Consider the following 22957-nt stretch of genomic DNA (forward strand, 5'->3'; position numbering starts at 1 on the left):
TCAATTTTTTTTTATCTGTGTTGGTTGGTTGTTGGTTTGGTGTTGAAAGTATTTTTTTAACTATTACTTTAACGACCTAATTTTACGATATTCAATTTTTGCTTAATATTTTGCTCTGTTCCATATGTAATTCTGATCTTCTGACATTCAGCATAGTATTAGAAAAAAATGTTTTAATAATCAAGCTTATAAAGTTTTTCCATTTGAAAAACAAAATTAAATGAAAACATTTTTTCTTTTTCTATAATTATTTTGATAACATAGCTTTGTTAATTTGACTAAGAACAATTTTAATTAACATAAACGTCTCTAGAACAAAGTCATATTTTGGAATATCCTAATAAACTTTTTGATAAGTTCAAATTCTTGTTTGTTGGAAAAATTCCTAATTATTTATTTCAACTTATTGTTTACTCGTCTATATTTTGTAATCGGTCGTTTAGAATTAAGCTGTTCTTTATATTTATAGGTATATATTAAATCTCTCTACTTGAAATTGTTCGTTGTAATTCAATTATCTTCTTCGGCATTATGTTTTTCTTGAGCAAACTCGATCTTTATATTTATTAGGATTAGAAACTGAATTAACTACCAATAGTGAAGCAAAACCGTCTCATCCATTTCGAATCAAAAAAAATTTTTAGACTTTTTATTGGGTTTTTTTAATATCTATATGACAAGGTATTCTTTTCTTTCCACATTTTTCAATGTGACTGGAACTATTAACATTGTTATTATTAAAATTAACTTTTATTTTATAATAATATTTAAAGGACCCCTTTTATATTTTTTCTTTCTTCTTTATATATTAAAAAATCTTAGATAAGTTTTCTTACTTTTAATCATAGAGCAAAAATTATATTTTACAACTCAGGAAAAATTGGCTTCAAAGTCTTGATTCATGAATTGTCAGTGTCAAGACACTTTAAATATTACCTACCTATATGTTTGTTCATTGATTGTCAGATTACCATTTAAAAGAGAACAAAGCTTTGTTGTATTTTCTTTAATTCTTGACTATTTATACAGTTTAAAAAATAGTAATAGCCTGCTAAAAGTGTTATTACAAAAAAGTTAAACGGGACAACGTAGGCAATGTAAGTACCTTCATTATAAATATTTTTAAGTACTATACTATTAAATTTTTGTTTAAAAAAAATATTTTCTTACTTACTTTGTGAATGTTACTTATGGCCAGTTCTAGCTAGAAGGGGCATGTGATTTCTATTTTTTAGTTAAAACGAATTACGTTATTACCCAATAAATCACAATAGCTGATCTTCTGTTTACTTTAAATTTTTCACATAAAACATGTAAAATCCACAGAAATGTTACAAGAAACTCACGAACGTTGATGTTAATTATCTATAATAAGTGATTGTTAATAATGTTAAAATATATGTATAAATAGTAAAGCAGAGTACAAAGGACTTGGGTGTGAATCTACAGGTTAAAGAAATGATAAACATGTGTCTAGAAATTCTTATTTAAGAAAGATCTTACTTTAATATTGTTTGAATATCACCTTTACAATTGGTGTTATTTAAAATAATCTTGGGAAATGTTATATTAAAATCTCAGTAGCACTTTTGGAATTTAATAAATAATAATAATAAATAAGAATGAAGATAATTTATAATGTGTGACCTGATTGAGTTTTTGTAAATTTTTAAAAAATAAAAAATTTAATACTCTGATATTAAATTACATGGCTTGGAAAATTAATTAAATAAAACAATTTTTCTTTTGTTTCATACCATTTATCTTAAATGGAACTTTCTAAGCAAATGAATAAAAAAACAAAAATTTACTCCAAAATGTAAAATTGCATTTGTATTCTTATTTCATATGTTGGACATACATTTTTTATTATATCATTTCTTTTTAAAACAGATATTATCTAAATTTCAAACAATTACATTGTTAATTTCCTAAAGAAATACATTATACAGCTAAAAAATGCATCATTTTTTTTTAACACACAATCCATTTTATACAACAATAGTATCTGTTTTTCATTCAGATAATAAAATAAATTTATTTACCTTTAACTATAATTTAATTAATAATTTGAATTTGACATCAAGTGAGACAATAACTTGGTACTGTTAGCAATCTTTCTAACAAGTAACGACTGATGCTATTTAGTATTTGGTTAATCTGTATTGATAATTAATGTATATATGTATTATATTGTCATGTATAGATGATTTTTTTGAATTATTCTTCATTATTATTATTGTCTTACTCACAGGTTGTTTATTTCTTTTAACTTAATATGTAATTATTAATATCAACAGTTCCCTACATATGTAAGTTTCGAGAAAAATTTTCTGTGTACATATGTAAATGTATAACAAATTATAACCATCATCTTATAAAAGATGAATTAATAATTTAATTTTTAATATTTTATTTCATATGTTTATTTTGTTTTATTACAACATTTTATATCTTGAGTAATGTTAAGTCAAAAGTTATTTTACTTCTCTGTTGTATTCAGTTATACTTTGTATTAATTTACTATTTGTTTATATGACAAAATTTAGGTAAAAATAATTTTCAAAGTTATTTTTATAGTACATACAAATATTCCTATACTTTATTAAGTACTTTTATTAGTCGCCAATCGTTTTGTGGTGGCTGTGAGCCACTACTACTACTTTGTGTTTAGTAGGTAATTATATATTGTTGTATCCCTTACTTGGCACAAATTTCAAAAATTATATAATTTTTTATTAATTTCTGATTAACTAAATCAAAAGATTTTATTTTATGACATTAAGTGATGGTTAGGTCAAACAGAGTTGCTTCTCGGACAAGGAGTCAATGTCTCCCCGAAATTAAATAATCTTAAAATCAGTGGGATCTATTTGTTTGACTATTTTATTACTAAAATCCCAAAACATTCGTAGCTAAGTTGGTAAAACTGCATTAGGATTTATTAGAATTAGTTAGCTATATAATTGTTAACCTTGATTTTTCCAAGATATCTTCATTAGTTCCAGATTCGTTAACAAGAGCCATCCTTATATGATATTTTTTAACAGAAAATGTTCATCAATATTTGTTCACTAAGAAAACCATAACAAAAATAAAATATATATGGTTTCATTGATAATCTCATTCTTTTTGGAATCATGTTGGGAAATAATTAATTAATTCCTATATATATATTCTTATAGTACAGAATAGCCTAATAAAATATCTTGGTCTATCAGTTATTGTTTACACAATTAGTTTTTCCATAATTAATCTGCATATTTCTGCAGCTTTGGCCATCATTCAAATAAAATGTATGACAAAGCAAGAGCAAGAGCTAAGTATAGTTGATGACCCAGTGAAGCATAAATTCTCTTTTGATGTTATCTCTAAAAAGTGTCCAGGAAACTTTTGTCTTTTTGAACATTTCAATAAAATAACTCGTATCACACACACACACAACAAACTATTTGTCTTCTGTCACACTGCAAGTGTTGAATTTAGTTCAAGAATATTGAGTCCTAAAATACTTGCTGATAGTGACAATATAACCAAGAGGTGAACTTGTGCACAACAAGTGGAAGAGGAATGAATAAGGAATGATTGTCAGGTGTTGAGTGATAAGTATATGGTGGCCTCTATAGATAGTCTAATAAAAAAATATCCAAATATGTTATAATGAAGATAAGATTACAGATTCTAATTAGAAATTAAAATCCATTGTATTAATTTATTAAAAATATTTTATTTTGCTGATTTTTAAATAAGTATTTTTAGGGATGTTTCCTGATGAGGTTATCTAACGATTTTTATTTGTGATGTGTATTTAACCTTCCATGATCTTGTTTTTTATTTTTTTATTTTGAATAGAAACATTATGTGAACATAATTTAATGTTCTTCACCTGTTTGTAATGAATATCGAATTGTAAAATTATTTTATAATTGGTAATGTTTTGTGCAAAAAAATGAATTTATTAACTTTTATTATGTTGATATTTCATCTTGCTGGATGAGCCCAGTTTTAACTGCTAATTATAATTAAGAAAGATCACTCAGTGTTTATAGTTAATTCTTGTGGGTTATTTTTGGTATAACCAGGAATAAAAGAAGTCATAGCCATAAAAGACATTAAGTATGTAAACAATTACGTTACACGTCATAAAGGCAATTATTATAGTTATGTAAATTTTGCCAGTTACGTATTTACTAATAGTTTATAATTAGAAATTTTGATAGCTATAAAAATGAAGATGTTTGTGTTTTGTAATCTTTGTGAGTGTGCGTGATGACACTGCAACCAAATCTTTTCGAGCTTATTATACATATATACATACATTTTAACCCATGATAGTATCAAGTATCAACGCAGATTTATGAATAATAAACTGTATTATAGTGTGACGATTTAAACACGTAGTAGCAGAACATTACTCTTAGTTCCCGACTGCGTCATCACACTAAACACAGGCAGTTGTAGTGTTTTTTCATTCATTGTATTTTCGCAATATGATTTATAAACATATAGAGTAACTTATGAATGATAAAGAATGGTAAGATGATTTTAACGTCTTTACTGTTTGCCAAACACCTTTACTTACCTTATTGATACAATTATCTGTATCATAAAAAAATTAACCCCATATTACAAAAAAAAAAACAAAGCCTTGAAGATAACAGACAAGAAGTTCGAAATTTTAACGATACTACAAATATATATGTATAGTACCTACAGTTGTTATTTATATCTAATATTATACTTGGTACTTGATTGCATGAATGCAGGAAGATGAATGCACGTTCCTCTTCATGAATGTTGTAACGAATCACGCCTTCATAACCGGACTTAACCGAACCGTAGTGATGCAAGAAGCTTTTAAGTTTCAGATATACATCATATAGATAGTATATTTGTTGTCGTCTGTGTGTTATAGAAATGTATTTTATGTCTTTAATATATAATAATAGGCTCCTATAAATCATTATTTGTACTGAAGTTTGACATTATTCATAGAAAAAATTATATTACTATTATTTTCGCACTTCATGATTTGGTTATTTATTTCAATTATACAGAATAAGTTTAAACAACTAAAACAATTTCAATCCGTGTAAAGCCACGCCTCGGAAGTTGTCTAGAAATATCATGTACTATTAAAATGTTTAACCATATATCTATAATTCATCAAAATACATTCCGTGTTTCAAAATTCGTACATCAATTCAAACTTTCATAATATTTTATGAAATTGTAAATTATTTATTCAATAAATAAGTTCCACACGTGTTTCAAGTGATTTTAACGAATATCCGTTTAAGAATATTAATTTCTCAGTTGTTTTAATTTGATTGATTAATATTTTTAATAATATAAACATTTCGTTTGGCCTTTTATTATTAATATTATGCCTAATTAATAATTAAAAATTTTAATCGTTGAATCGTAAGAAATTATATTTTATTTACTCAATGCTCAAGCACAATATTCTTTTACAGTTGTTATTTTGTATGGTACTAAAAGAAATACACGAAACTCGAGATTTCATTACGACTTGCTATTAGGGATTTAATCATCGATCTAAAAAAAAAAATTGATAAATGTATGGAGATAACAATTGTTTTTATCTCTCATGCCATTCATGTAATATTATTCAATAGGTATTCAAACTGAAGTAGCAAAACATGTTTTTGTTTTCCGCATACAATATCAGAAATCGCACTACGCACAAGTAAGCCACCTCTGTGATAACAATAACTGCTGGCCTAGTGCTCTGCGATTTTACCGGTAATGTCTTTGTGACATGGCCTATATTTGATTAGCATTCGTTTTGGATTATTATGAAGTGGCCTTGTATTTAAATAAACGACAACTTGTATTTTGCAAACGTCGTATTAGACGAGATGTGACGTCACGACACACCCATTCATATACCTATAAGGTTACTTCGATTTGGAGGTGTGACTGGCATTGACAATACAATCTCTGGTTTGAATAGTGAATCTTATTGCAATCTCAACGGCCATTATGAAATATACCATGACATTTGACACTTATGTAATATTAAGTGCAATAGAACTTACAATTTTAGGTCATCATAGTTTTGTACAATACTGAATCAATAGATTAAAATTGTGTATTTGTTATTTGAGGTCAGTTCTCGCTTACCCTGCATGCTGTGTACGCATGCAAGATATTTTCGCCTAAAAAAATTGCGCATTATTTATTTTCATATGATCATTATTCTTTTTTTAATTACTAAACGACAGCTTTTCTTATTACTTTTTTGTAATCTTTGTTTGATTTTGAGTTCTTCGATTTCAGCATGGAACGAAAAAATCTATAGACAATATCGTATTAAATGTAAAAAAGCTTCATCAATAATTAAAAGCGGTAAACATAACTGTAAAAAGCCAAACAAAGGGCTGCATCCCAATTTACATTGCCATTTTTAAACCATAACTGTTTAAATTACAGCAGAAGACACTTTCGCAACGAGTGGTGCGACATCACGCCATACCACGCGATCAACACGTTCGTATCGCGCTCGACCCCGAATCGGTTTTCCATACAACATTGCGTGTTCATGCATGTGTGCGTTGTTTGAATGTGTGCGTAGTTCGTAAGACGTTTTAAACGTCACGATATGATCGGTTTTCTGCTAGCGTTCGTCGGTTCACCCACCATTCACTGTACTCGTTTATATTTTCGTCAGTATAAAAGTATATTTCTTGCAGTGCACACGTAACAGATCGTGCTTCGCATTCGTGCAATCTTATTCGCAACCAATTGTTCGCGCAACATAACAGCTGTTTGTTTACTAATATCTCGACAGCGATATTAGTAAAACTTTATTTACAGTGATTACCACAAGCCCCAGTGAAAACTTATTCTATATTCAGGTACAACTATATTGTTTTCATAATAATTTTCTTTCCCTGTCATGCCTGCCACATAAAGTTCTTGAAGAGTAGCTTTGTTTTCAAAAAAATATTTGACTGTTACGTTGATTGTTCTTTTGTTAAATATCATGCATTTCTTTTCTTTTTTTTAATCTAACGAACTGTTACTAATTATACTTTAAATTATAAAAAGTATTAGTCATTCCATCATTATGGTTTATCAGAGATTTAATTTATTAAATTTAGGTAAATAAATGCTAAAGTTGCTTGTCTATGTAAAATTGGTATTTATACGAGTATCCTGTTAAAATGTTTATTGACTTATATGGAAGTCTATAAAATTTGTGCAAAATCTAGTTCAATTGGGTACGTCTGATCAGGCTTATTATCCCACGTACATAGTTTTCATACAGTCATAGTTCCTATTTGTGGAAAGAATTTACTTGAAGATTTCTTGTTTTAATTATTTAACTTCCAGTGTTTTACTATTTTTTTTAATATAAAGTAATTAAACAAAAACACCAATTTTATTTTATACTTAATTCGAATTCATTCGTTTGTAAAAAAGCAAGCTATCTGGGACGAACTATGAAAGTATGCAGAGATTTAAGAACGCGACAAAAAGAATACTAGGTCTTTTTAAACAACATAAAAAAAGGAATTTCCATTCTCAAGTTGGCATATTTCCAAACGAATATATGAACATAGTACGTTCATTTATTCATTTATTTCATTGGGATAGTTAGATAATGATTTGTCACACTTTCAATAGGTATATAACTATAATAACAGATATATATGAATAAAATGTATTCTCGTCACTATTGCGCAAGGAGGTTTTTACTATTTTACAACCTCCCTTACATATTATTGCAATGCAAGCAAAATAAAACATGTTTGAAAATGTTAAACAAAGAACTTTTTTTTATATATCTACAATAACGAGTGTAATGTTATATATTGTATAGTAAGTATTATTGTATTAGTTGGTGTCATGGGCAAAGTTCTCTGGCTGCGGCCACGATCACAGCCACGTGCCAATTCAAGAACCAATGTCACGGATCTCTTTAGTAACATCCTGTGGAGTGTAAACAGTCTATATGGAATATGAAAAAATATATATATTTTATAAATTTCATTGTAATCACGCCAAAATTGTTATAATTATTACCGTGGTTAATGTTCTAACAAATATTTACGTTCCGGTTGTATTAATTCTTTCACTTTTTGTCTTTTACATCAGTGACACATATTTTATACGTTTTTGTATATAGTTTTTGTTCAATGAACCTCTCTCATATGATATCAAGCAAGTTATTGTAAGTTGACACAGTACCGGAAACAACGACCTAATAAATTATAACAGAAGATATTATCATAGTTCGCGTTTACATTTTTTATGTGAATAAAATTCGATGGTACTTTTTTTTATTAGGTATTTAATAATTTTACTGTAAGCAAGCGGGAGTTTGTAAAGTATTTGGTGTTTCCTAAACTTTATTCTGCGATTTGACTTTTAACTGGGAACTTTCGGTAATTTATGTCCTTAATTGTTTATGTCTTGGTTTTTTGTTTTACAAGAACGGGCTTTGGTGACAATACTTTGAGTATTTGCTTTTTAAGGAACAAAATTAAAGTTTTTTTTCTAACTAAATTCAACCACATACGTAACAAGAGAAACAAAACAGTTGAACATTCAATGTTTACTTGGTAATGAGTGACTCGTATTCAAACAGTATAATGAGAAAAATAAACTGTGCTGTGTAAACGACAAGACATTTGATATTTGTACAAAAGGTTAATAATGATTATATAACCTATATTAATTATTGATTGATTCTATTATAAATATTAAGATATATTATCTGTCGTAATGCGAAACTTGTTCTAGCTTAAACTGCGCATAAAAAACGGATTATTCATTTATCATAAAACGATAATCACAAACATTACAATTCATAGATTTGATAATTTTATTTAAAGACCTATTAGATCTAATACATTTATTCATTTTATTACAATTAAATAACCTGTTCAAATATTAATTCGTTTTAATTTATTGTTATTGTTGCAGATTATAAAACAGCAATGTCTCATTCACCTCCATCAACATGGGGTAATTTTTGAGAAATTCACATCGGACTTTAGAATAAAGTGTTAGTGCCAGTGTTATTGTGACGGAAGTAACATAAAACCTCAGTCATGTATTCCATGAACTATATCGGTAAATTCATTGCTCAGTTCTGCGAGTTCTATAATGAGATCAACGGTGCGACCCTGACAGGTGCGATTGACGTCGTGGTGGTAGAACAGCCAGACGGAAGCTTCACCTGTTCCCCGTTCCATGTGCGGTTCGGAAAACTCGGTGTGCTAAGATCGAGATTCAAAGTTGTGAGTATTATTCTTAACAAATCCACATAAATTGTCTTGATCTGTGGCCTTGTTCAAACAGACACAGTATTTTCAGCGAATGTCACGTAGGATCGTGAATACACGGGTATTGATGAGTATAAAATCTATTTTTTTTTAGTTTACACAGTGTCCCGAGTTAATATCAATGACATGATTAAGATAATATAGTAATTTAGATAAAGAAGTCGAACGATTTCGAAAAGATAACATATGATTACGCAAGTGTTACACCTTGACACTGACGTTTCTTTGTTGATTTCATTGTCAGTTATCGTTTTGACATCTTTAGAGTTTACGAAAGATTGTCTAAATGAAAATATTTGTATTGAATTTGTCATAACATAAACATGACCTTTAACGAACGTCAGTATTTTAATTACACCACAGTATCGCGGAATTAAAATTGCGTTAGTTGATTAAATTATAACGTTACATTGGTCGTGACATTTACGATTTTTACTAACACATACATAAGTTTTAATTGTCCTCATCGAACTGGTATGCTTAACACACGTTTCCATCGTGAAACCCCATACGAAACGTTTTCCGTTTCTTATTCAATGACCTACATAAATACTTAATACTATAGTGTGCGAAGGTTTATGAATGAAATTTTGAAATGCTCCGTTCGTAGTGTGACTATTCAGACGCGTGTTAACCCTACGGTTATTATCAACACTTAATGGCTGCCTCATAACGACAAGTATTTTATGAAAAGCCATACTTCCTAGAAAATGTCATAGCCGTTAGTCATGATGGGAAAAAAAATACCCTTCTCTGAATAAATTATTAATGAGCGACGGAAACATTTTCTTGTTTTTTAAATTGTGTTATGTTATATAATTACGTAATGTTGTAACTTGTTTCATATATAATTATCATATATTCTAGTGACAAAACAAAGTATTGATTTTTTTCATTATTACATCTATGTGGTAAGCAACAATTGTATTGTGGTTTTGTAAAAATACGAAGCTGATGTTAGGTTATACATGGAAACAGTGTATGTATTTTAATGTATTCTCATTATATTTTGAGAATTGATTTTAAGTTATTTGTCAACGTTTTCGCGCTTTGATTATTATTACTGTTGGCGTCCTTGATATTGTATATCCGTGTCTAATCAAAGTATTTTGTCAAAAGATAAGGTTCAAATTTTTTATTGAATGACAGTTCTCGATACTTAGTCATTTATTATGTTGCCGTAAAAAATAGATATAGAGCCAAAACGTATTGATAAAAATATTATACACACATTATTTCAATTTTAAAATGAATTATACTTATAAGAAAACTACGTATTTTATTTATTAGGTAACAGTAGTAAAGCATTTGAATGTATAAAATTACATTAATTTTTGCAAAAATATATATGTATATATACCAAATTTTGAATGGAATCATTTAAAACGCAAATATTATTTAACTTTCAAGGTCCTTGAATGAGTAACGACTTACATTTTAAGCGATTATAGCTAATCTGTATGACAGATTGTTAAATACATCTTTAATTAATCAAATTATTATACAGAGAATTATTATTCAAATTTAAACTTGTTTGTATATGATTCTTGGTTTCATATTGGTTTAGTAAAACAGAAGTCATAGTAATAAAGATTCAGATTATGGTATGTTTAGTTCCAGGTCTTTCGTCTTTATGTTTTAAGCTTCTGTTGCGATTAAAACAGGAAGCTGTTAGATTTTCTGTAGTTTTACTGTTGATGTGTATAAACACATTCTAAAAAACTATTATGTACCCATATTCGAAATGCGGAATAGTGCGGAAGAGACAAACAAATATGTTCGAGTGGGGATTCCATTTCAATGCTGTCTGAACTTATTAGTATTCTAATAGCTTCGATACGACTTCGGACCAAGTAATAGTATTCTCACATACGACTTTTTCTATCGCAACACTACGTTACGTCACTAAACATTATACGATATCGTCGTTAGCTCAGATTTTTTAGGTTATACTTAATTATATTTTGTCTATGATTTTGTAATCAACACATAATCTTTAAGTAATAAGGTCGATTAAACGTTATGTTACACTACGTTACGTTTTTTTGGAGAACGTCTTATTATATCAATACATAATCATCTCAAATACGTGGATGCAAAATTATTTATAGAAACGCCACGTGTGTGAGCTGTGTTGGTAAAATTATTGCATGGTTCTGCCTCTCGAATCTAGATTGTTCTAGAAATCGTCTGTTACGCGTACTAAGCAAGTAGTCTGTTTTTATCTCAAGACTATTAATTAAAATTTATAAGTAATATTTGTTTTTTTTTTTTTAATAAAAGTGTTAAAAATTTATCGTTATATTTCATTCCATCTTCCGAACTAAAACAAATCGACTGTAGTCGGCTGATTCATTATTAAAATTGGAATTTTGCCAATGCAAAGTATAATTTTGAAGACAAAATATGTACAACAGAAAAATTTGGCACATATTTTTTTCTCACCGAAAGTACTTTATATCTGGCCACACGTAAATTCATTTAAGCTCTTTTACCTTTATTTATAAGTTCATTTTAATCCATGTAATGCATTACAATAAACAGTAAAACCCAATGATAACCTAAACGATGTCATTATGACTCGTCTTTATTCTACTAGCTACTTATATACAAACATTAGAAACAGCAAAATAATTATATCAATTTCAAAATGTTTTACAGCAAAGTGTACTAAAAAGAATAATCAGAGTTCATTGCCTTTTTACTAGCATTTTAAACAAATATATAATGACGTTAACACATTTAGTCGTGAATTCCAAGGTTTACAATAAATCAGCTAGGTATATGTTATACTTTTTTTTTTAAATCTGACAAACTATAACTTAGGTATATTATTTCAAGGTCGATTTGGAGTTGAACGGCGAGCCGCTACAGATTCACATGAAATTGGGTGAATCTGGCGAGGCGTTCTTCGTAGAGGAAGTCGGGGAGGATGAGGCTGAGTGTTCCGCACATCTGGCTACATCACCCATACCGGCTACCAGATTCGATGAACTATACGAGCCGCGACGCAGGAACTCGCTGTCAGCTGTGGAACCAGACCATGGACAGGCTTCAGATTATACAAAGAGAAGGTAATATTCTTTTAATTTACGACTATGTAATATTACACTTTAAATCCTTATTTTAATTGTTTTTATGTTATTTCTATCATTTTAATGGTTAAGTTTTCCTATTGGTATTCCATTGAGAAATTTCTATTTATAAATTTTATCCTGTCAAAGATGTTTTTAAATTATTTATTGCTGTAAGTAATCTAACCAGAAAAACAAGCGGGCCTGATTACGGACGAGTTTGATCGGCTTATATGAAATAAGGCTGTCAATGTCAATGACTACATGTGTAGTTTCAAAAGCAGTTGTATTGCAATATAAAAAAAATAATCATTGGAAAGTGAATAGAAACGTTGTACGACACGTGGTAGAAATTAATTACTATTTTAAAATTGCATTGATGCGGCAATCATTAGTAACGTGTTCATTAGAATATTGCAAATGTTTGATTACAACTGCTTTATGGTTATATGAAAATATTGTTTGGAAACTGATTTTAAAAATACGAATAATGAATTATCTTTTTTAGATACACCGCCGACGGGAAATCCATGCAAAAACCGGACTTAAATAAACTTGCCAAAAAAAGAGAAGACAAAAATAATCATGACGATCATGATAATGAGGCTTTGTTTGAAATGGATGGCTTGAATGATGGATCAGCTGACTGGACAGACTCGAAACCAAAGACATTCTCGGCCACTAAGCTCGGCTCAGCCGAGAGCGAGGCCAGCCAAACCGTTCAGAAGATAAGTGAACACAACGACTTCAGACCCATAGACGCCATGCCTAATCCAGAAGAAGTCAAGCCGAACGGCAACGGCAAGAAGAAAAAGAAGACGAGGAAGGCCAATTCAAAGAAGAAACACCAAAGAAAGTCATCGACTAGCTCCATATCTAGTCAATCAGATCTCACCGGGACCGAGCAGAGGTCACGTGTTATCACAACAGATATAAATTTCTTCAGTGACAGCGAAGTGGCAGCGAGCGCTCTAAGGTAAGCACGATAAATACTCCTTGGTCGGATTGCTAACGAAAAAAGGTTGTATAGCGTTGCCGTGTTACAGCGAAGAGATGTCCAACTTCAAGCTGAATGGTGACAATCGTATCCCGCTAGCGTTGTCGGACACGGCCTTCGAGGTCCACGCAGCATCCAGACACTCGTAATTCATTAAATATACGCTTATGTAGTTTGTCTCACATGATAACTTATTTAGCTAACTTTTTAGCACTGTTTATAGTCACTGTACGCTCTTATTTGCCTCTTAAGTACATACATGGGTGTCGTATTTAAAATGTCAGAACTACCGTTGCTTATATAAAAAAAGACTTAAAGCGCTTTATACTTATGCTCGTTATAACATATGAATCACTTAATCAGCGATGACTACGCTGAAGTATAAAGTAATTTGTCAGTACACAAAATAATTATTAATTCTTCCATAATGCAAGCTTCAGCGAATAACAGATAATAATAAGGTATCTTATATGACGTCATTGTAAATTTTTAGAGTTGATTTTTAATTAAATATAAAGATAGTGATAATTATATGTATACGTGACTTTGTATCTTGGTTATTAATATTTTTAGTATATCTTAACATATAGAGATTTCATAAATAAAACAGTATTATAGAGGCGGCCAACATTAAAGCTATTAAACATTAGATATAACTATCGTATCAAATTTATTAAAATATATTGTTATGAACTAGCTTGGACCGCGACTTTTTACGTTTGCATATTTGATAAGCGTTCTGGAATAAACGTATCTCATTTTCTGCTTCATGAACCTCATTCTAACTGAAAGTCTTCAAAGTTATATCAGTAGGCTTGAAAGTTATTTCCGACACACAAATTATTATATACATTATATAAACAGTATATTTTTCATAACACCTTTCAAGTATTCCTTCTATTTTGTACCACGGAATCGATGTAGTTACAACTTTTACAACTGAATGTACTCGTATAGATACTTTGATATGACCAAAATAACTATGAGTTCCTTGTGATATGTTCATGAGTTATTGTTATCTTAGTAGTTATGTGTCATGTCTATTGTATTGCACTTTAATTGCTTTGTTTTCTTTGTCATGTATTACATATAAAAACATTACGTCTTCACTGTTGCCGGTCTTATTGATTGCTGATGTAAATTATATGATCACTTTTAATTAGCCGATAATATTGAGTACTTGTATTTTTAATTTTAATAGATTCGCATAGTACATAAAAGCAATGTTTAGCTTATAACTTCATTAAAGTTGAACAGATAATATATAATGAAAAATTTGTTGACACGAGCAGGTTTGATCCTGCTACCTGTAATGTCTTTTTGCAATTTCACTAAATAGAGTTTATTAGGACACGATAGCTTAGTTGTTAAAACAACTGGCAGGCGATATTTCGTAAGGTACAGGTTCGATTTCCACTCGTGTCTATTAATTTTTCTTTCAAATTTTCAACTTGATTTTTAAGTCAGTTATTTTATTAGTATTCACTTAACATGTTAATTTTCTATACAGTAAGGGATCCCGACATGGATCGCCGGTTCAATCTGATACGGAGGTGGAATTGGCACGAGCTGCTAACGACGATAAGTCATCACAGTCGTGGAGGTGGGGTGAACTGCCGGAGCCTCCAGTGAGAGGGGCTCAGGCTGCGGAGTCCCCTGCCTCCCCCGCCTCTCCAGCTTCCCCCGCCGAGCCCTCCTCGCCAGCGGAACCTCTCAGCTCGGACGAAGAAAGAACAGGACGTCGCGGAGTGCTGAGCGACATGTTCAGATTCATGTCGACCAGAGAGGACGCCGTCCCCGAAGGCGTCTATTTAGATGATTTGGACCGTGGCCAGGTCGACCCGGACCTTTACTTCCCGAAACATCACGCTGAGCGTTACCGATCGGGTGAGTCTCTAAACTGCCTAAGTTTTCCACGTCTTTATCAGATATATTAAAACGTTTGTGTACAGGTGTGGCGGCGGCCGGACCTACCGAGGAGGAGTACGAGTCCGGCAACGGTCCGTCCTTACCGCAGTCACCGAACTCACCAGCCTCCATGGACGCACCCGCGCTGGACTCGGATGACGATGAGAAATTGCTTGCCAAGTAAGAAAATACCCCGCATCTATTATGTGTCATAATTTATAATAATAAAAAAATACTGGTCCCGTTTTCACAGATTAATAAATTTTTTCTTCAATATTTTAATGTAAAATGCTCTTTATCCGCCAGAGGTCAGGTGTCTGTGATGGCTCGTGATGGCGCTGTGTGCCGCTCACTGAGCTACGAGGAGTTCTGTGTGAATGGCGCTGAGCTAGCAAGCGCTGGCAGGCTGGAGGTCCGTCTTGGGACTAGACGATTGCCGTGGCGCAGCGCTGGACCGCTATTGCTGTCGTTGTTGGCGTACAGACGACCGCTGCCCAATGTATGTACTTGCAAAACTTAATAGCTTCTCAATAACTTATACTTATATATACTTAACTATCTAGCATATATTCCTAATTCCTGGTCATGGAAATTGCTACTAATGACGTTAACTAAACCAATGAAATATAAAAATATTTTCAACATTATTTTATATTTTCTCAATCCCTTTTACTATTAATATTACTAAATATATTTGAAAATTATCTTTTCAAATCGTTTAATTACTAAGTTAGATTTGAATTAAGAATTCATTAGTCGTACAGTTTCTTACGAAACTATTACAATGTAATTATTTGTGTGGTTCAGCGTGTACTGGAGGAACTAGAGAAGGGTCAGAAGGAGGAGTCCGCCATCAGAACGGATGAGGTGAAGCCGAGGAGTTACTGGTGGAGCTGGAGACGATCCAACGACAAGAGGTAGGACGGTTGTTAGTATATTATAATAGTTAGACATAGTTCACAATAGATAAATCTATATAGAAGCTAACTATAACATGACTCAATAGTGCAACTACCGTCAACAGAAACCTTACATGTTATGACTTTTTATATCAACGTTAGCTAATCAAATCTTCGTTATAAAAATTATACAGCTAAATTATATCAATGAATATATTATCATTATGAATTTTGGCAGCAAATTTCGGAAAAAGTGATCATATACAGAACTCATATATGGCTTGAACGTTGCCAAATTGTTAATAACGTCCCAGACGGTTAATGACCGGTCGTGTCGTTGTCGTGTCGTCTGTAAAACTTCCTTTGGCTCAGGTAATAGTCAAAAACAATGACATACCAAAGTCGGGTATATGTATTCAAGGTTACAACCTTGGAATCGAGACAATTTCCTATTTTGGATATCAGTCTAATATGTCTTTGGCCTCTGTACACGATCACCGTTTTCCTTTGAAGAGTATTTAATATTTTAATTGAATGGCTGCCAACAAACTTGATATACGAAAAATTTCCACTGGCTAGTATATTTAAAATATATATATTTCACATGCGTCGGTGTATTATATATTATGGGGACAAAGCCGTTTTATAAACATATATAAATTTATACAGTAGATCAGAATCGTCTCAGAACAAGGACGAAGAACTGAAAGATTCGTCCATACAACAAACCGAGACCCTAAAAATTGAAGCAACCGATATTGATGAGGTGGACCATCAGTGGAGCGAAGAGAAGACGGAACCCAAGGAGGAGACACCGATCGATGATGAACCGATGCCTGAAATCATCACGGAACCATTGGAAACCACGCCCGTGTTGCCGAAAGGTAAAGTTACTATGAAACTTCATCATCACAGACATGGTATCATTTCTATTTAACGTACTTCAGATTAGTTCTGTAAATTAATATATATTTCCTCCATTTAATATCTTTTAACAAGAACATCCGAGATTTCAATATAATTTTATGGTAATGTTGTTATAACCGGCCATCCTACCTGTAGCGTACGATCTGTGCCAAAACATTCAATCGCTTCCACTCGCAATGAAACATCAACTATAGTGTTATTTTCCAGGTGTTAAGGAAAATTTTATATGTAGGTACAATCCGTTACTTCCTCACGAATAGTGATGCTATTTATATTCACATATATATTTGAGAAGATTATCTACAGATATAAACACGTACTGACACTGACAAACATTAAATCGCATTACAATAATGTTCACAATAATTAACGGCGAACCCCGTATGGGGAATAACAATTGTAAGGCTGGACTGATTGATCACGATGAATGGAAAGCCAAATTTATAAGCCATCACAGAAACTATATGTTTGAAAAAATGTACAGTGTCGTTGCATGTGTTTAATTTGTGTTTGTTTTCGTAGTGTCAATATCGCCGAGCCAGCCAGAGCACAGCTCGTCGGAGTCGGAGACGGAAGGACGAACGGCCACGAGGAGACCTTCTTCCTTCAGGAAGACACTCCGATTGTCTTCGGATCAGATCGTTAGTATCTTCCTATAAACTGTCATAGCGCTTCAAAAATGCTCCGTTTAAAACTAAGCCACATGACACATGAGTCACAACAGTCCTTATATATTATGTATGGAAGCTACAAACAATTGTTATAATCCAGGAAACTCCATTCTCATGAAATTTAAATATATTTTGTTGCATAAAATATATATGAATCATTGTCGTATGTTGTACCTGTGGTAAGACATTATAAATTATATTCAGAAAAACCTGAACCTCCGCGAGGGTATGAACGAGATGGTGTTCAGTGTGACCACCGCCTACCAGGGCACTACCAAGTGTAAATGCAACGTGTTCCGCTGGAGATACGACGACAAGATCGTCATATCAGACATAGACGGCACCATCACCAAGTACGTATCACATAAACATATTAAATAAAAATTTTCATCATACAAACTACTATTTTCAGTCTCCAATTCTTATGTTGGAAGCAAACAAAGCCTTAAAACACATTGAGTTCTAACAAAATATCATATTAATTAGTTATTTACAAAACAGACGGTCTCATTAGAATGTTACAAACAACTCAAGGTCACATGCCGTGTTGTTTACTGGGTGTTTTCATAAACAACAGTTGTAGAAATATGTACTAATGTAATGGTAAATAAATGTCAACCGATAACACACACACACACACACGCACACATGTATATGGATAGATAAAAGTTGCATAAATCGACAATTTTTTTTTTACATATTACTATAATTTGATTAAATAATAACGTAATCCTAATTTAATGTAAATTTTTAACGCACTTAATTTTTCTTGATGTGACAACGATTTTGCCGCCATAATAATTTATTCAACGACTATATCAAAGGTCACAAAATTGTATTAGTGTCGTTTATACTTTCACTGAGCACACGGCGTACTGCCAATGTGATAACCTTGACATAGTTCGATTTTCTTTTTTGAGAACTGACGTATGACGTTCTGCTTTCTACACTTCCGTTTTCGGAGCATATACATATAATATATATTATGCTTAAAATACAAAAACGAAACATTCAAGGTGACTAACATTATTAAAGACACATCTCTCCATTGAATGTGAACTAAATGTGATAAATAAAGAAAACAATGTAATTGTTTTAGTGCATATAAAATAAAAGCTTTGGAAATCTCTGATTGTGTAGCATCTGCATAGAGCTTTAGTATTTTAAAAATATAACAAAGAAACTGTTCCCATTGATTAAATAATATTCAACTTTATATTAATCATGTATACGTATAAACTTAGTCGTATATGTTAAAGGTCGGATGTTCTGGGACATATCTTCCCACTGGTGGGCAAAGACTGGGCTCAGTCGGGCGTCGCACAACTATTCACTAAGATCAAAAACAACGGATACCAGTTATTGTACCTCTCGGCGAGGGCCATCGGACAGGCCAAGGTTTGATATACATAAAAAATATATTATAAATAGTTATGATACTAATATTGCACAGAAGTTACATAATATTATGCTTTTTTTTTCAAAGAATAATTCTAAATCTAAAACAAATTTTCGAAAATTAAAACCGTTTCTAATTCGGCAGGTAACTCGCGAATATCTTCGTTCGATCCGTCAGGGCGAGTTGTGTCTGCCGGACGGACCACTTTTGTTGAACCCCACATCGCTGCTGCGCGCCTTCCACAGGGAGGTCATCGAGAAAAAACCGGAAGAGTTTAAGATACAGTGTCTGGCTGACATCAAAGCGTTATTCCCCGCTGGCTCTAATCCCTTCTATGCGGGTTACGGAAATAGAGTCAACGTGAGTGTACAAGCATTTCATATGATATTTATGATACTCGTGGAATTGAAAGTTATATTAATACTTGTTATAATGTTGTTGTTATTATGAATATCTACCATAAAATACTGTCTGCCGCCATATAAATGAGACCGTTTTAATTTTAGGACGTCTGCGCTTACCAGGCTGTCGGCATTCCTATCGTGAGAATATTCACAATAAACTACAAGGGTGAACTCAAACACGAGTTGACTCAGACATTCCAATCGACGTGAGTACTCCCCACGTATCACATTAGTACTACACGAGCGTGCGTCACACCCTGTCACTAACTGGTCATCTGTATGCATATATTATATTTAATGAGCACATACAATTTTTATTTCAGTTACCACGTGCAAAGTGACATGGTCGATGATTTCTTCCCGCCACTGAAACGTGATAAAATTATTAGCTAGCATATTATAGGCGTTTATACATGTATATTTAAATTTATGGAATTACTCGAGACACAGACGGGTAAGCCGTGCGGCATGAATTTAGGCTTATCATTAAAAAATTGAACTGTCATTTCGCAATACATGCATACTCTAATCTTTAACTTAAAATAACTTTCAAATAACAGGATATCATCGCCATGTCATATTTACTGTTTTAATGTTATATTTTTTATATATAATACCTTGACAGTGTGTGGTAACTAAGATGATCACGTCCTAACAAAATTTGAATTGTATAAATAAATCTATAATACATTAAAATTACAGCTGAATTAATATGTACCAGAAAACACACTAAAACGGAACTTAATTTTATGGGAAAATGTCTTAAGGCAAACTCGTTTAACTGTAATTAATATTTTTCGGATTTTACTACGCGTATTTTGTTATTTAAAAAAAAACTACACACTCCCGGCGTTTCGGTTACTTAGCAGCAACCGTGTTCACGGACAGACGAGACGAGTCAGCTCAGATAAAGATGAGATGAGGGAGTATGTAGTTTTTTTTTTAATAATAAAATACGTGTTGTATAATTCGAAAAATATTAGTTTCATTTAAATATACACTCGCGAAAGTCTTAGATCTCATCATTTAACTGTGGTGTTGGTGCCATTTTGTTGTTGGGTGTTGTGTGTAAAATAAATATAATTTGTAAATTTTATAATAAAAGCATTTATAATCTTAGCTATAATTAATTATTACCCTCAGGTACTCCCACATGTCTGTGCTAGTGGACCAGGTGTTCCCGCCCGCGCTTTGTGAACCCAGCGATGAATTCTCTCAGAGCGTCTTCTGGCGCGAACCGCTGCCCACTGTTGAACTTCCCGCCGCCGTGCTACCACCGACAAAACATTAGTTCGCCAATCTTATGCCGCTATAAAAATAGCCCACCAAAATCAACCAATAGCATACCGCCTTTGAAATCTTATTTACCAATCGTGTCCCGTCACTTGAATGACTGTATGGTTTTAGTGTAATGGCGGTAAATATTTTAAAGGACCTAATAATTTACAGATATTTAGTATAATGCTTAACTCAATTTGTCTCGTTTATCCTGTAATGTAATGCTAACGTGTAGTTTGAATTTATATCAATAAGTCTCACTATCGCCATATGCAATACACCATTATTTTTTTTGTAGAAAAGATTATTTGATAAATTTCAAAATCTAAGCTCATTTTAGATAAGCAATTGCATTTGTTTTTTCTTTATATTATGGTGTAGTGTCTTATACGTAAAGTTTTAAAAATTAAGTAGTTGGGTGTGCGAAATGTGTGTAATGAGAAAAAAAAAAACAATCAATTTGAATACAGCTTTTGTAATACTCAAGGCTTTGACTATAACACTTTTAACTTACATGTACCTTTCAATAATATTAGTATCATAAAACCAACCAAAAAATATGTATAGGTAGTCAGTCCGAAGTGGAATCTCAGTATGGAATTCCTTCAAGTAGTGTACCAATGACAGGAAAACCACTAGCGTAAAAATTATTTTATTTGCTGTCAGACACTACATTTCGTTGTGCTTGTTTTTTAAAGCGTATGCTAGGATTCAGCTCAAAACAAATCACATGTAATGATGTATTATGTACTTTAAATTTTGCTTCCCATGTGTATGTTAGTTACCGTCATAGTGGAACGTTAATTTGATTTTAGTTAAAATCTGTTCTATTTGTTAATATTTCATTGTTTCAGCAAATATAATGTGACAAATCCTTTTTAATGCTGTGATATTTGGTGATCTCAGCTTCAGATTTTTCACCACCATTTTTTTTTTTACATTTTCACAAGGTAATATACTAAAATTTTCAATTTGTCAAGTCATATTTTTTGTAACATGTATTGGGAAATACGTGAATTTGAATTTGGAATGGTAATAAATATTAGTAGGTGCAGTGATGAGTTGTGTTTTTCAGTTTCAATTAACTTAGGAATTGTTGAGAGTAAATCTGTGATGTGTGGAAAAGCGATGCTTTACTTTTGTACTGTGATTATCGGTTTATTATTATGTAAGTTACTTTGTGTTAAAAATACACATTTACATTATTGCATATATTTTGTCTGGGAAAGGCTTGGCCTTTGTGAAACGATAGTTTATTTTTGTATAAATTTAATTTAATTATAATGTTATTGGTCTAGAATATTTTTTTTTTTATTTAAGACATAGAATTAAATTTACAAAACGTTTTCTGATTTATCTTACTTGATTTGGTATGTAACTATGTTTATTAAAAAATAATTTATTTCCACTGTGATTATTAAATATATTGCTAAATGTGATTAAGTGTTTTCATATTGAACCCTAAACCTTTTATTTCTCACTATAGGTATGTGATGACAGGTACATGCACTGATATTTGGCGTAGAGTTTGTAGGGTTTGGTGGAATTCAATATTCAGAAATTCAAAATATTTAAACACACGTCATAACCACTGGGCTCATAGCTAAAATTCTCTACTAATCTTTGATAAACTCATTAATAAGGTGATTCCATTTTATTCATCTGCATGCATGAAAGTAATCTGAATATAGCAAAAACATGTAACAATATGTAAACAGTATGTCAGCCAAAAAATTGCTCCTTTAAATTAACTTAAAAGCTTGCGAAAAGCAGCTCACTTCAAGACCTAACATTATATGTGTAAATCCTAATAAACATTTTTAGCACACATTAAAATATATGCATACAGCATGAGATGACATGACGAAATTGTATGGCGAATGAGCACTGGATAGAATTGCTACAGGTCACACTAGCTCGAAGGCGGTGGTAGTTGCAAAAATATATATTAAATAATAATTTTTCTGTTTACTTTTAATTGTACTAAATCACAAATCAAATGGAACTATAAATATCTTTGAACATTAATATTAAGTGAGGTGGGAGTTGAAGTTAGTCAGTAAGAATTTAACAATGTAAGTTT

At 31.6% G+C, this 22957-nt stretch overlaps 1 protein-coding gene across 5 annotated transcripts; it reads left to right on the top strand.

Annotated features, from left to right (window-relative positions):
- Positions 1-945: 945 nt before the first annotated feature.
- On the top strand, positions 946-22313 carry LOC116777596 (phosphatidate phosphatase LPIN3). 5 transcript variants are annotated; one of them, XR_004354062.2, is made up of 17 exons: positions 6675-6881; positions 8956-9272; positions 12159-12391; positions 12900-13367; positions 13438-13533; positions 14899-15275; positions 15341-15476; positions 15603-15795; positions 16104-16213; positions 16865-17079; positions 17645-17763; positions 17998-18146; positions 19053-19191; positions 19337-19552; positions 19699-19802; positions 19920-20050; positions 20740-20880. XR_004354062.2 is itself a non-coding variant. In XM_032671242.2 (16 exons), the coding sequence occupies exons 2-16, from the start codon at positions 9084-9086 to the stop codon at positions 20885-20887; spliced, it is 2892 nt and encodes a 963-aa protein (XP_032527133.2). In that variant the 5' UTR covers positions 946-1097; positions 8956-9083; the 3' UTR covers positions 20888-22313. The 5 variants fall into 5 exon arrangements, 4 of the variants coding, with proteins under 4 accessions (XP_032527133.2, XP_032527142.2, XP_032527125.2 ...); XM_032671242.2 differs by lacking the exons at positions 6675-6881; positions 19920-20050 and adding an exon at positions 946-1097 and having other exon boundaries at positions 20740-22313; XM_032671251.2 differs by lacking the exon at positions 19920-20050 and having other exon boundaries at positions 6673-6881; positions 16868-17079; positions 20740-22313.
- The last annotated feature ends 644 nt before the right edge of the window (positions 22314-22957 follow it).

The sequence above is a fragment of the Danaus plexippus genome, chromosome 6 (assembly GCF_018135715.1).
Source record: "Danaus plexippus chromosome 6, MEX_DaPlex, whole genome shotgun sequence".
Taxonomy (NCBI): domain Eukaryota; kingdom Metazoa; phylum Arthropoda; class Insecta; order Lepidoptera; family Nymphalidae; genus Danaus; species Danaus plexippus.